Below are 16,369 nucleotides of genomic sequence, written 5' to 3'. Positions count from 1 at the left end.
CTGCAGCAGTAGCTATAGCTACATCGATTAAATGTCAAGTTATGAGGACGTCCTACCCGTATTTGTCGTCTCCGTCTTGCAAGTGCGCGACATGTGGCGAATTTACGGTCGGCAGTAAGTGTTCACGTTTAGCTTCGTTGGTTTTGACGTTGTACAGAATGGGTTGACCTATATATATTTAATATCAAACCCAAACGTTTATAGCAGCATACTGTGTGCGGTTTGTTGAAAGCGTTTTTCGATATTTTAATTTTGACGCCGCGAGTAGTAATAGCGTGTACAATATTAAAATTGTACCTATCTATATTATATTGCTCACAATTTTTCGGTTCAAAATGAAAATATATTTTAAAAACGGTTCTGACAAATCTGTTGAGTGGTTAATCTACCGTGCCACGCGCACTTGTAGCTCGTAAGATGGACACTTCAAATGGGGGGGGGGGGGGGGATACGTCCTATCAATCGTCGGTTCAAAATGTATAAGAACAACGAGACATTTCGCAAGCTCAATATAAATCAGTTTAACTCCGCTCAAATCCAAATCTGCATATACACCGTTGGCACGTGCACCATAACAACATTATAAATACATCCGTGTTATAACACTACAATAATAATATAACGTGTACACATACATGACACGATTACGATTGATGTACGCCAAGCGACCCTCGTCAGCTTTCGAGTGGACGAGATGTAATAAAGTTATTGAAAAGACATGATACCCCCCCACACGTGATCACATAAATACAATTACACGACGTCTCGCGTATATCCGCTGCATATACATATATAGTGCAGGTGTAGGTACATAATATCGTAATATTATATAAGCGATACATTATATATAATAATAATAATAATACGATCGTCGTCCGTTATCGGAACGGTAGTTTTCTCTGTCGGTAAAATTAAAAAAAAACTTTCTCGACGGGGAGTGTTTTTTTTTCTTCGCACAGAAGAATAATAATATCGTATTATTATATTATGTCCGGTGTGACGGTCGCCTGTACAGAATATACAAGTTCGGGTTTAAAAGCCCGGTGGGCGTTGGAAAGAGTGGAATTTTATGGTCACCGTACGCGCGCCGTGTCCGACGTTCGCGACTGTATTCTCCTCGCAGTAAACGCTTGGACGTCAATCACGCAAGTTTGCGCGCTCGTTGCCACTCGGAAAAGTCGATCGATCGATTGTTTTTTTTTATTTTATCATTATTATTCATTTGTCTCGTGGTCGTCGTATAATAACAACACGGTAGCAATAATAATTCCAAAGTGCACTGCGACACGACTGCACAGTTAACACAATATACATCAACACGGTCGTATAGATATTGAATAATATTGTGATTTCAACTATCGCTCTATAAATATATTATAGGTAAGATATTTTACACGCAGAACATGTTATGCCTACCGCTGCTAATACAGTAATATTATTATAATAAATGTATAAAATATATAATGTGTAAATGTGTTGTTTTAATCAGAAGTGTTAATAAAATGTAGACATAACGATACCAATTTAGGTATACGCATCTCCGACCTGGCGACCTATATATATAATAGTTCCTATTAAAAGTACACAACACATTATACTTAACGTCTTTCAGTTTTTAAGGGTTCTATATGTCTACATGGGTATTGTCATGCTTATATGATCGTATAAGATGCTTAATTACAATCGTTAAAATAATTCGTTTTTATCGTAATTCAACTCCAGCACTAATTCACAACAGTAAGTATTTAGATATTATTTTTACTAATATATTGAAGATATCTTCGTGTACAAGTCATGCTTGTCAAGAAAACGATTCAAAACCATTTTCTGGTGTTACACAAGCCATAAATCAAGTATTTTTCTGTTCAAATGAAAATAAATAATTGCATGGAAGTTAAATGATAGTATTTTGCTATGGAAAAACAAGTAATAACAATATAATTTAATTGAAAACAAGTGACTAGAGAATATACATCATACTTTTAGATACCTACCAACAACAAATGAATGCACACATGTTGGTATATTATAATAGAAATCAGCGGTAAAGATAATGTAATTAATTTTCAACCCGTGACTAATATAATATTATAAATTAAATGTTCGTCGCTATAATGTAAAAGCGTAAAACATACGCTAGATAAAAAAATTTAATTTAATATCATTTTGCAGAGAACTAATTTCTTGGTACGGTTTATAGGGTTGTGTTTATATATTGTGCTTAAATACCGCGTCAATGAATGCATTGTAATTAAAACTTTGTCAATATTTTTAAAGTTAAAAGAGGCGTTGAGTTCATGGTTACCATGGACATATTCCAAAACTTTTTGCCTTGGATACCCGCCATTTTACATAAAACTTTATACGTATTAAAATATTAAAATTAAAATATATATATAGTCGTTCATATGATAGCATTCCGCTGCAAGCATCATCTAAATATAGTATCCTCCTATTGACCCAGTTCCTGCGAATCTGGCCTATATGTATTTTGTATATAATTTTATTATCAACTATATACCTACTAATCGGAACGTACAGTACCGTTATCGTCTAATATATTGTATATCATGGTACGTGTTTTGATTCTTTCAGAAGAAGTACCTATTCCACCTTTCAACGGTTTATAATAATTATAATATTCCCTATGAGTTGTGACGGGATTAGACTTTAGGCACCTATATAAAAAAATACTGATTTTTATTTTTATACGCAACTAATCAAAAATAACACATCCCTGACGGCAGTTATGGGTTGTATACATAATATATTATTACGATCCTCAAAGTTGTTTGAATAAGAACGACATTTAATAACATGTTTTAATTTTTACCTATGGTACCTATATACAAAATGTTGTCTATAAAAACAATTACACAAACGTATCACATATAGACTAGCCCGACTAGGTACCTATACCTACTATAGATTATGTATAATATAATATAACGATCCATTATAATATAATATTACACTATATTATGTCTATATTATATTCATTTAGAGAAGTACACTCCTTATGCATGGATTAATTTTGTAAAATTTTTTATTATTTTTCTCAAGTAATTAAATTTGATCTTTGATAATATTAACGATTTATTTATTTTCATCGATGGTTTTATAGTTTATTGCTTTGAAATTCCAGCTACATTTGAATACTGGCAATGAGCACGACATTTATAATATCGATTTCATTAAGCGTATGCAACAGCTGTCAATTTAAGATTTCAATTATGACTGTTATTGTGTACATAATAATATTATATAAGCGTGGTATATTGTGTTAATCACTAATAACTTGATAAATTGTTGAAAATACTGAATCATATTTAATATCATGACTCACGAGTCACGAGCCGTTATTTATTTATTTGATTCAACTATTTGTTCATAGACACAACAATTTGGAATTAGATAATATGCCAATTTGGAGATTCCTAACTCGATGTCTCCATAAATAGTTATGAGATAATGTATTAAATCCTTATTGGTCTTTGCATTAATATGTAATACCATGACATTTAATATCACGACTCAAGAGCTTTTATTGATTTCTTTGGTTCAAATATTTGTTTAAAGACTAAATGGTAAATTAGATAATATGGAGATATATTCAGTGCTTATAGATGATATTGGTAGGTACCATAAATAATAAATATCATTACTTCGACGTATATATAGTACAACAAGGCAAGCCTAATACGCTAACGGTTTATTTTTTCGTTAAATACATTAGGTATGTTAACCGTTAAATAATAAATGGTACAGGGCCCTACAGACACAGATGTTTTTCAAACTCGATTCTATGTAAAAATCAATGAACAATAAGTAATTGATTTAATCAATTTAGTATAATAGAATATAATAAAACATCTGTAGAACAATATGCAGCATGAACACAATTCATTTTTAATAATCAGTAACTTATATTATTATTGTAATATAGCTGGCGATTCGTTGATATTTTTTACTGTGTACAATTTTTTTTATCAATAGTTTATTATTGAAGTTTCCATGGTTGTACATAGTTGTAATGTTCTATATAGTTTCAAGGATTATCAGTGAGAAATGAGAATTCACAAGTCACTTACATAGTCACAATAACCCCCTATTCTCATGTCTGCCTATTCGTTAAAATAATTTATGTGTTTGTTATAGTATGTTAGGTCCCGTCATTAAATTTCTCTACAATCTATATAATATTTAACTGTTTTTTAAAGTAAATTGTACATTTTTTTCTATAAATGAATTGTGTTTTATTCCAATTCTTGTACTATTGATTCATTTTATTTGACTGCGTTCACATGATAATTAATTTTAGAAAATAAGTGTACACGTCTTCGCGTGAACAATAATGCAAAATTATATATATTGTATTATGACAGCGTGACATGAATGAAAATAATAATATAATATCGGCACTAGGATAATAAATATTAATAACTACACAGGCCACAGTTCGATAAGACTTCGTTTTATTATTTTGTCAATGTCAGACAAAATAAAATAAGCAATCATTAAGTTGTAATAAATAACATTTTAAAGTGAGAATTATTATTAAATTATAATTTTATGCAAAATGGTTGTCCAGCGTCTATAAAATGCTATTTAAAATAAAATAAAACCATGATAATATCTTAAATTAGTTTCAACAATTTTATTTATTATTTATTTTATTGACGGATAACATAGATATAATATTGGCAATCGTTTACGAACTAACCGACGAATAAATTTAATTTAATCATGTGGATCTATTTTTTCCAACTAAACTGTCATGAATACCAATTTAAATGTCATGTTTAATTACATACTATTTACAAAATTATATTAAGGAATTTTTTTCAACGAAAAACATTCAAATGTCATGTTTTTGATAAAATTACTTTATATTATATGATTAATTTAATACTATTTGTCTATTTATAATATCACATGTTTTCAAAAAAATCAAATTTGTGAACATTTTTTTTTATTTATCAAAGAGGTTTTTTTTAAATTTTTATATTTTTTGTATGGCAACCGGCCATATTTTTAACTTTGAAGCGAATTTCTTTTCTGGATAGTAATGTTCAATATTCATGTTAATGAGAAATATTGATTATTGAGCCAATACCATAATTTATTATTTATAATAGCGTTTAAAGTTTTTGCAGTGAAATGGCACGAAAATTCGAGGGGTATCCCTTTACTACCACAAACACGACGAACGTCTTTTTAGGTCGGTATACACATCCAAAACATTAAATGTGTATAAATAATAGGTAAACTATTGATTTAATAATTAAAAATTAATATTTAATATTTATACACTCACATTTTCAGAAAAATATTCTTTTTCAGAATATAAAATTAAAAACATATAAGTACCTATCGCTAAACGCCATTAAAAAAAAAAATATAAAAACATCAAACATTCACTACAAATCAATATAAAAATGTCCTTTAATGTGAGTACCAAGTGTTTTGCACATAATATCTAATTAGAATGACCTATATATTATATAGTATATAAACATTGCGTTAAAAGTTGACTGGGTATACCCAGTGAGTTTTTATGTTAAAAATATCACCCTGTCCCTGTGTGTATATATCTATAATACAGCATATTTTAGTACTCATATAACACTATACCTACAGCCATAATTAATAGCTTGAACCTTAAACAAATAGTAAAGTACCCATATAAATTACTTTCGTGCACTGTATAACTATTCTTAATAATATTATAATATGTTAATTAGACATTGTCCCTTTAGTTGCATTAATATTACCTATACATATTATCTATGTATGTTATATTTTTTTGGTGTTTTAGAACTAGATACATCGTATCTCATTGTATATATCATCAACATTTAAAATTTTCTGAAAATGTATTCATTACGTCATATTTTTTTGTAAATTGTAATTTGTCAAGTCTTATAACAATAATCTTAACAATTTATCGTAGATATATACATATAGTTTAAATTCTCCGAAAATGTGAGGCGCTATATTATTATAAAACATTTAAATATCTTATTTTTATAAAATAAACATTGGTTTGTTTTTGTACGAAAACAAAATGATTATGAGAAATGCACTTTCAACTCCTACGTCATATTACACTGTACAAGGTGATACTGTGATAGGTACATATATTTATCATAAATATATACGCTCCTAACTTAATAACCAAGCTTTAGTATTAAGTGTCGTCATCGCGTTTAAGGTTATTCGCCATTATTGGTATTGCATCTGTTACCAACACTTAAACTTATAATATTTTGTGTGTCCCTGTTTATAAACCGTATTGTACCTACATAATATTAATTTGAAGAATATCATTGAATAAAAAACACTATTGTAGTATTGTCTGATATTTTTATCCAGGCATGCTGGATCGTGTATGCGGTTAAAATAATAAATAATAATATAACAAACGTAACCTATACCTATACAGCATACCTGTATACCTATATAGTTACCTAGCTAGATTTACCTACCGGGCTATATATATATACCTACACAGACACAAAAAAAAACGAACACGTAAGACAGAGGAGAAAAACGTGACACAATAACGTAGACAAATGACGGTTATGTATAGGTTATACTGAACCACTAATACATGACCATATTCGAATGAATATAGAAATCTACGATAACGTTTCAAAAAAAGTGAATCGTAATACAATTTAATAAAATGGTTTTTTACTTAAAAATAATGCTTATTGTTTTGGTCCTATATGTCATTACTTATTTTATTTAGTGACAATCTTAAGTCGAGCTCAATAACTGTTTATAAAACGGATCAATTATATCCGTAGTGTTTAAAATTAAAAGATGACAAATTCTATATGATAAAATAAATATTTATATTGTGATAGCTACAGTGTATGGCAAATGGCAATGGCCTATTATACAATTATGAAATGCTATAAACTCGAGTTTATAGTTTATAATATAGAATGACGTAATCATTTTCAAACCTTCTTAATATTCATGAATACATTTTAACATTCCCAGTAAATTGTTCTCAGTAAGATACGCCGTCGCCGAGAATAACGTACACTTACGTGGGTTGTAAACATTAACATCAATTTTATACCATTTAAATGTAATTACAGCTGGAAATAGGTTATAGAATTAAAATTATATTGCTAGATATTACATTTTTGTTTGTCGAATTCAGATTTCAAGGGCTTCAATATTATGGAAAATCTATTCGTTATTATAAGAAGAATACATTATTGATAACATATTAACATATTATGAATAGAATATGGATAGGTAGGTAGGTACTTGGTACCTAGTCATCATTGACTCATCAATTTCGTTATGGATAATGAATACTTATGTGTTATAATAATCGCTATACTTAGTCCATTTTTATAATATTATTTATGAACCATGGTAGACTTAATTTAATATTTACAGTTGAACAATATTAAGCATTCTTTAAATTATTGCTAAATAAGACTGTAAGAGTATTTTGTTTTGTCCCAAACATGTGATATTTTACTGATAAAATTATTAAAAAATATGTGTACATTAAGTGTAATTAATACTGTATGATTGTCAGTCGGTTATACGTCACAAATAAACGTACATAATATACTTACATATTCATATTAATGTTCTAGATCTAGAGAAATGTCTCATACGGTGACAGTTACCAGGACCACAACATCTACAACATCTGCTATAATCCTAAACACTGGCTATGTGAAATCGGTGCCTGGGTTATTAAAATTAGCCGAAGTTGTAAGTATAGTTTATATTAGTTTAATGTAGAAGTGAGCCTAGTTTTCCGATATTCGCGATATTTATGAAATTATGACATATAGATTCACTTATAGAGTCTAGATATTATCAATAAATCGTGCTAGTTACTAATAATCTTAAGATAGTTAACTAAGTTCATGGTTATTAGTTAGTTAGTATTGTAAATTACACAATAATATTGTTATAGTCTATAAATAGTATATTGTTTCACTTATACAAGTTTAAACAAGGTCGAAAGTAAAAGTAAAATTGATAAAAAAAAACAGCCTCACGAAAACATAAACATTGTTTAACAAGACATTGAGTAGGTAGATTGGAAGATAGGTAAATACCAATATTTAACATGCTAAATGTTTTATTATATAATTCATTAATAAATAATACTGATATTTATTTCATGACGTGTGTAAATGTGCAATATGCAAGTCAATCCCACCTGCACGACCATCAAATATGTAAATGTTACTACCTAGTACTTATTATAAATTATAATAATAGTTTGTACAAATAATTTGATTTGTTCAGACGAATATTAAGTACATAACGGTTGTGTATTTGTGTCATAATATATCAATGTGCCTATATGCTCTCGAAAACTATATAATATATCAATAGCAAAATAATGAGTGAACCTATTGCAATTTGCAATGTAGACATTTTTTTTTTCATTCGTATTTTACGAATATTTTAAAAAAGTGATCAATAACCGCTAAGATCATCGGACGAATTCTATAAATATAACTTATATATACCACCGCTTACGTCACGCTTAAAACGCGCGTAGAGACAAAATAAATGAGAAAAACTCGGATGCTTAAATCACGTCATTTTATTATAATTTATTATGCTGTAGGTATACAATATTATTAATAATATGCTCTACGACCGGTTATAGCCGGTATTACACCATTTGTACCTAATATGTATTGAGCATGAAATTATGTACACCTCGAAACTGTTACGTTATAGGTAGGTACCTAATAAATTATAGCAAAAACAGGGGTGGGCGCGCACGGGCAAAAAATATTATCATTACCTCGACTATAATGAACGGTTAAAAGGCCAAAATATCGTGTAGGATGATGTCACGCGCCTGGGGAACAGATCGCTGTAAATAGGTAATTAATCGTAAAATATTTATTGTTGAATTTACGAAACCAAAAACAATTATGATAGAATATAGAAATAAGGGTTTATTTATGTTGTTGTCGTTATACGGTTGAGAAAAGACTCGTAACACACAGAATATATTATTTTAGATTCTGAGCGAAGCGATGAATGTATTGATTTTACAATGATGTGTTTTTTTTTTTTTTTGTGTCTGAAATCAAAATCGCAAAATCTGTTTTTGAGAAAATCGATTTTGGTTTTTGGTGCAACTCTAAAACAAATAACCGTAGGTATATGAAATTTTGACTGAATGTTTATAATTGCATTTCCTATACACCGTAACATTTCCAAATATTTTGACTTATTTTGAGCTGTTTACGGACATTTTCAGTTTCCATTTTTTTTTAGTTTTTTTTCTATAAATATCAATAAAATTTTATCTGTTGGGTAAAAAAGCTTGAAAATTTAATAGAAGGCTCCTAGGTTATTGTTTCAAAGGCAGATGAAAAAAATTAAAAATCCTTTGTCACAGTTTTTATTTATAAGCATTTAAAGTTCAAATATTGACAAATTACGGAAAAATCACGAAAATTAGCAAATTATTTTGAGTTGAGAATTCATAAAAATTTTTTTTTTTAAATCAAAGATTTGAAAATGTAATACAATATTATCCATAAGTTTGTCTACCTTTATTAAAAAAAAAATGTCTACAAGAAAGTCAAATTAAATTTTTATGAGCATTTGAAATTCATATTTTTACAACATTTGATATTCACTCGACATCTCATGTAACGATTTTCTTATTTTATTGTAATTAAAAAACGTATAACTGTAGATACTTAAAAATTTCACTGAATGTATTAGCATTTTCTATACACGATAAGATTTTGAAAATAATTTGACTCTTTTTAGCTGTTTACGGACATTGTCAGTTTTAAATTATTTTAGTTTTTTTTTCTATAAATATCAATAACATTTTATTTGTTGGGTAAAAAAGCGTGAAAAATTAATATAAGGCTCCTGATATATCGTTCTAATAGCAGTTGCAAAATATTAAAAATACATAGGCACAATTTTTTTTATAAGCATTTAAAGTTCAAATTTATAATTTAAAAAATTATTTTGTAGTTAAAAATTTTTAAAATGTTCAACTTTTATAGCTAAGGTTTGTAAATGGAAAACAAGGCTCTTAGGCTTCACGTAAATAGGTTATTTATAAATTACTTTATTCATAATATCATCAAATATACTATGTCCATGAATTTGACCCACCCACTTTCTATGATAAGACCCAAACCAATACCAAAAGTTAGCAAATAGTTAGCAAATAATAGCAAATTTACTATAGAAGTTAGCAAATCATTATTGAGGCAGTTATAAGCATTATTTATTTGGGTGGGCCAAGTTCAGGTAACCCACCCACTTTGTCCGATCGTCTCCAAACAAACGCCGGTAGTTAGCAAACAGTTAGCAAATAATAGCAAATCAATTTTTGAAGTTAGCAAATCAAAATTCTATTTTTGGCAGATTTTAGAAAAAAAAATTCCAGCCCACCCACTTTGTCCGATCGTCTCCAAACAAACGCCGGTAGTTAGCAAACAGTTAGCAAATAATAGCAAATCAATTTTTGAAGTTAGCAAATCAAAATTCTATTTTTGGCCGATTTTAGAAAAAAAAATTCCAGCCCACCCACTTTGTCCGATCGTCTCCAAACAAACGCCGGTAGTTAGCAAACAGTTAGCAAATAATAGCAAATCAATTTTTGAAGTTAGCAAATCAAAATTCTATTTTTGGCCGATTTTAGAAAAAAAAATTCCAGCCCACCCACTTTGTCCGATCGTCTCCAAACAAACGCCGGTAGTTAGCAAACAGTTAGCAAATAATAGCAAATCAATTTTTGAAGTTAGCAAATCAAAATTCTATTTTTGGCCGATTTTATAATAGTTAGCGAAATAATAGCAAATTATTAATTATTATTTTTGCATTACTCTTTTATATTATTTTTAGATTATGAATTACGATAGTATCCATAATAAAACTCATATACTCATTTACGATATTAGTTATTACTTATTAGGTGTAATTGTTAGTGTTTTATAAAATAGATACGTGTATGAGTATGAGTATGAGTAAACGTGTTGTGTTATTTTACCACCTCAATCCAAACTAGTGGTGAAGTGCTGAAGTCCCCAACAAATATTATTTGTGTTCCATAATCCTGTTTAATATTAATATCTTAGTCCGTTAATATATTTACATTTGTCGTGTTCATCTTATTAGCAGTAACCACGATATGTGATGATACCAGAAGACATTAATCGTGTGAAAAAAACACAGACTACAGAGTGTGATGCATACACGATGATTGAACACTGGTTGATCATGATCCGGTCGTAGTGTTAGTTTGGATTGAGGTGGTAAAATAACACAACAAGTTTATTTGCTTTATGTCACTAATTAGTATATAATATTATGACAGCCAAATAATACACAGGCATGAAGTTCGTGAAAGTGATGTAGGTATTAACTATACTATTTATAACATGGTCAAATCCCATATAATGTAGATATGAAAATATTTTTGTAACCCCCCACCCATAAAAAAGGCTTATGTACGCTACTCAAGCAGATTGAGAATATTTTAGAAGTTGTCACATCACCAAGGATACGAAAAATCATACTCATACACGTATCTATTTTATAAAACACTAAAAATTACACCTAATAAGTAATAACTAATATCGTATATGAGTATATGAGTTTTATTATGGATATTATCGTAATTCATAATCTAAAAATAATATAAAAGAGTAATGCGAAAAATAATAATTAATAATTTGCTATTATTTCGCTAACTATTTGCTAACTAACGGCGTTTGTTTGGAGACGATCGGACAAAGTGGGTGGGCTGGAATTTTTTTTTCTAAAATCGGCCAAAAATAGAATTTTGATTTGCTAACTTCAAAAATTGATTTGCTATTATTTGCTAACTGTTTGCTAACTACCGGCGTTTGTTTGGAGACGATCGGACAAAGTGGGTGGGCTGGAATTTTTTTTTCTAAAATCGGCCAAAAATAGAATTTTGATTTGCTAACTTCAAAAATTGATTTGCTATTATTTGCTAACTGTTTGCTAACTACCGGCGTTTGTTTGGAGACGATCGGACAAAGTGGGTGGGCTGGAATTTTTTTTTCTAAAATCGGCCAAAAATAGAATTTTGATTTGCTAACATCAAAAATTGATTTGCTATTATTTGCTAACTGTTTGCTAACTACCGGCGTTTGTTTGGAGACGTTCGGACAAAGTGGGTGGGCTGGAATTTTTTTTTCTAAAATCGGCCAAAAATAGAATTTTGATTTGCTAACATCAAAAATTGATTTGCTATTATTTGCTAACTGTTTGCTAACTACCGGCGTTTGTTTGGAGACGTTCGGACAAAGTGGGTGGGCTGGAATTTTTTTTTCTAAAATCGGCCAAAAATAGAATTTTGATTTGCTAACATCAAAAATTGATTTGCTATTATTTGCTAACTGTTTGCTAACTACCGGCGTTTGTTTGGAGACGTTCGGACAAAGTGGGTGGGCTGGAATTTTTTTTTTCTAAAATCGGCCAAAAATAGAATTTTGATTTGCTAACTTCAAAAATTGATTTGCTATTATTTGCTAACTGTTTGCTAACTAACGGCGTTTGTTTGGAGACGATCGGACAAAGTGGGTGGGCTGGAATTTTTTTTTCTAAAATCGGCCAAAAATAGAATTTTGATTTGCTAACTTCAAAAATTGATTTGCTATTATTTGCTAACTGTTTGCTAACTACCGGCGTTTGTTTGGAGACGATCGGACAAAGTGGGTGGGTTACCTGAACTTGGCCCACCCAAATAAATAATGCTTATAACTGCCTCAATAATGATTTGCTAACTTCTATAGTAAATTTGCTATTATTTGCTAACTATTTGCTAACTTTTGGTATTGGTTTGGGTCTTATCATAGAAAGTGGGTGGGTCAAATTCATGGACATAAATATACTTGGTAATATCATAGGCTGATAGTCAGCCTGACTGACCGTTTTCGCTCAGAATCGTTTTTCTTATACAATGATGTTATATCATTAAATTCAAATTTAACACCATCCATTACAGTGACGCACTTGTAATCTACTGTACAACAGAGCGACATCCACTTACCCACCTTTTTAAATATTATATTAAATATTTATTCTAAAATAATCATCTTTATACGGATATCTATCTATATAGGTATGATGTCAGAATGTTATTTTTTTAATCGTTATTCGTCATGTTAATCATAGATAATGTTAGGAACCTTTATTATACTTATCTATTAATGATTACAATACATAATACAATATCATTTTTATTTGATTTATCATTTTTTTCTAGAAGGTTTTCACCGTTAACTAGATTGTAAATAAAAAAATTAATACTCCAATCAAAATAAAACAATAAAATAATTAAATGTATTGCATTAGATAGTTAAAATAAATTATTTTATTAGAAACAAACAAATTGTATTCGATACAATATAATATTATATTGTTCAATCGTATGGATTTAGTTAAATTTAATGTATATTTAGGCCAAGTGTCCAGGGTGTGTCTCGAGGACGAATGTTTATTGAAATACGCGTTGTCGATAATATTATATATGTATTTATAGTTAGCCGGAAGGGCTGTGGCGCCAAACACTCCCCTTCAGACAGGATTTATATACACACAATATACACTGTACAGTGTACAGCTAGCTTTAATGTAACTACCGAACTGGAAAATGGTTTTCATTTCATCCTTGGAATGAAAACCACAATATATCAACGAACCATTTTTTTTTATAAGAACACCATCGACAAATTAACAATAAGATGTACATCGTGTTAACCTATAGGCCTATAGTGGTTTAGTGGCCAGTTTCCATTTGTTCAACATATCGAATAGATTCGGCTATTCGGGGTCTCGGCGGTCGCATATTTGTTGTAACAAATAATATTTCTTAGGTTGACGGGTTTTTTATGTGTCACACCAAGGACACAATATTATACTATAGCCTATTGCCGTTTCAAATGTAATGAAATATAATCTATATCTGATATCTACCGATGTAATATACAATTTATAATAGTCCTAATTGATACAGGGTGTCTCGTTATGTTTGTCCTCGTCCATACGGCATACCCTCTTGTCTATATCTACTTTAAAACGTAGGTACGTAAAATTTTAATAACTAAAAATAATTATTTTAATATAATATTTGAGTAGGTACGTATTAACAATATAAGTTAATCATTTAACTCTCAAAATATTTAGATTTTAGGGTAGTAATTATTTTCAAAAATATTAATTAAAAAAAAAAGTTATTGATGTGGTCAAACATGGTGGCTTTTACAGTGTATAGATACATAGTGTAATAATTAAAATATCAATGCCTAAATCCAAATAGCTAAACAGTCGGATACTCAGTTAGGTGACAACTGTCAATGTGCAATAGCCAATAATATACTAGATTTATAAAATATGTGGATTAAGTATAATACATGAACTATTATACAAATAGAAGTGTCTGGCAATTATTGGTAGGATCTAATATTAACAAATGTCTAGACTCTAGTTTTAATTAATAGGTAATATTTAAATTAAAAAATTTAAAACGTTTTGATATATTTATACTACCTACCTTTAGTAAACTAACTACTAACGTCTTATGTATTTGGTTTTTTTCAGATTTTAGGAGGCATTGTCTTGGGTCTGTTGATTTATAACAGGGACAACTTATGTCATTGCTGGGTGTATGGCACGCATAACGCACAACTTTTTTTTTTGGGCACAGTCAGTGCGTTTTTCTTAACGAGTCTTTTGTTGCTGATTTCTTGTCTGCTATCCATTTCCACAGGGCCTATCATATCTAAAACTAATTTTGTAAGTATATAAATATATAATGATTAAATTTAGTATAATAAATGGAAGTATGGACATGATTTTATTTCATATTATGAAGAACGTAAAGAAATTGTTGTAAATTAAGTTTAGAAATAATTATTTATTTATTAAGGCGTTTATTTAGGCAACATAATTGACAGTAAATAGTTATTTTTCCCACAATAAAGTAATTGCAATTTTAAATTTATAAATTATAGATACTTCAATTTGTTGGTGTTGTTCTAAATTGGTTTATAAAATGTTCAACATAAATACATGTCTTATGTGTTTAACTTCAGTATGTAATTTGTAATTTTTGTAATATCGTACAATGTATTTTGTAATAAATACTTAATCATTCACTAACTACTTACCTACCTATTTATTTTATCCAATTATCTCACAATCTGAATATTTGCTCTTAATTATCATTGTTTTGAATTAATTTACAGGGTAATTACTAATTTCAAATTTGGTACTTCTATAATGTAATGAATATTCTAGATTCTAAGATATATACTACCGTACTGGTGTGCGCTTTATGAAATACAAATTAAAATGATTAGAAAATAAATTAAAATAAAATTAATAGTTGGTTTTGTTTAAAAAAATTATTTGAATAATGTAAACAATGTCTTTGCAGGAGTTTATTTATCATGGCGCTGGATTTATATTTTTGTTGCTGGCATCTGTGTTCTTATTACTCGATGCAAATGATAATAGTGGCCGTAACTCACAAAATCATTTTGTAATTGCATCAGTAAGCATTCTATTCTTATAAGGAAATTAATTTGATTGTTCTAAAATACTACTTGTGTGTTTAGATTCTGGGATTGATAATGGCAGCATTTTACCTGCTAAGTTCAATCTGGGGTTATAGGTCATACAGAGGCCCATGAACAACCTGTCAATTATAATATTTTACACAAGGAGCATAGCCACATAGACAAACAAAATGGACGACTAGCAAGAATCGCACAGATTAATTAAGGATATAAGCCAGCTTAAATATATAATTTATTGAATAAATTATTATTATAAAGCATTATTATGATAGACTGTTTTTTATGGTCTATCAAACTCTATACGGTCATGTCCTCAGAACTTATATATTAACTTTGTTAACTATGCTTATGACTTATATTATACCAAATGTGTTTGTGTTATTTTTTAAGTAAATTAAGACATAAAAACCCTATTGCTATCTGTACTCGTGTTAAACGAAAAATTAAGCATCTTAAGTTTATTTTAATTGCATTGTTCAAATCATTATACATTTAAGTGATAACTTTGTGCCTTATGTATTTATTTTATTGTACATTTTTCAAGTGCCTTAAGAATATGAATCAAAACGTGTGCTTGCATTTATTTAACTAATATTATATACATATTTATTAATTTTAACACAACTAAAATAGACTTGATTTTGTAAAATATTAATAAGTCTAAAATATAATTCATATAACTTGGTAAATATTAAGTTTACTTATTAACATGCAACATTTCTTATTCATATTATAAATGTTAGTAGGTAGTTATATGAAGAATTGAAACATATAAC

The 16,369-nt window shown here is 28.9% G+C and overlaps 1 protein-coding gene across 1 annotated transcript; it reads left to right on the top strand.

Annotated features, from left to right (window-relative positions):
- The first annotated feature begins 1,101 nt into the window (after nucleotides 1–1,101).
- On the top strand, nucleotides 1,102–15,857 carry LOC132951889 (uncharacterized). The gene is made up of 5 exons (XM_061023927.1): nucleotides 1,102–1,380; nucleotides 7,629–7,749; nucleotides 14,614–14,808; nucleotides 15,452–15,568; nucleotides 15,633–15,857. Exons 2-5 carry the CDS (start codon nucleotides 7,639–7,641, stop codon nucleotides 15,705–15,707), a joined length of 498 nt encoding a protein of 165 aa, XP_060879910.1. The 5' UTR covers nucleotides 1,102–1,380; nucleotides 7,629–7,638; the 3' UTR covers nucleotides 15,708–15,857.
- Nucleotides 15,858–16,369: the final 512 nt, after the last annotated feature.

The sequence above is a fragment of the Metopolophium dirhodum genome, chromosome 9, assembly GCF_019925205.1.
Source record: "Metopolophium dirhodum isolate CAU chromosome 9, ASM1992520v1, whole genome shotgun sequence".
Classification (NCBI taxonomy): domain Eukaryota; kingdom Metazoa; phylum Arthropoda; class Insecta; order Hemiptera; family Aphididae; genus Metopolophium; species Metopolophium dirhodum.
The sequence above is the reverse complement of the archived record's forward strand: the minus strand, read 5'-3'. Positions and strand labels throughout refer to the sequence as shown.

What these genes read in the sequence shown, in the direction of transcription:
- LOC132951889 (XM_061023927.1), top strand. Translation starts at nt 7,639, where the DNA reads ATGTCTCATACGGTGACAGTTACCAGGACCACAACATCTACAACATCT. An exon ending in TATTAAAATTAGCCGAAGTT is followed by an intron (nt 7,750 to 14,613) that starts GTAAGTATAGTT and finishes GGTTTTTTTCAG; the next exon opens with ATTTTAGGAGGCATTGTCTT. An exon ending in ATCATTTTGTAATTGCATCA is followed by an intron (nt 15,569 to 15,632) that starts GTAAGCATTCTA and finishes TTGTGTGTTTAG; the next exon opens with ATTCTGGGATTGATAATGGC.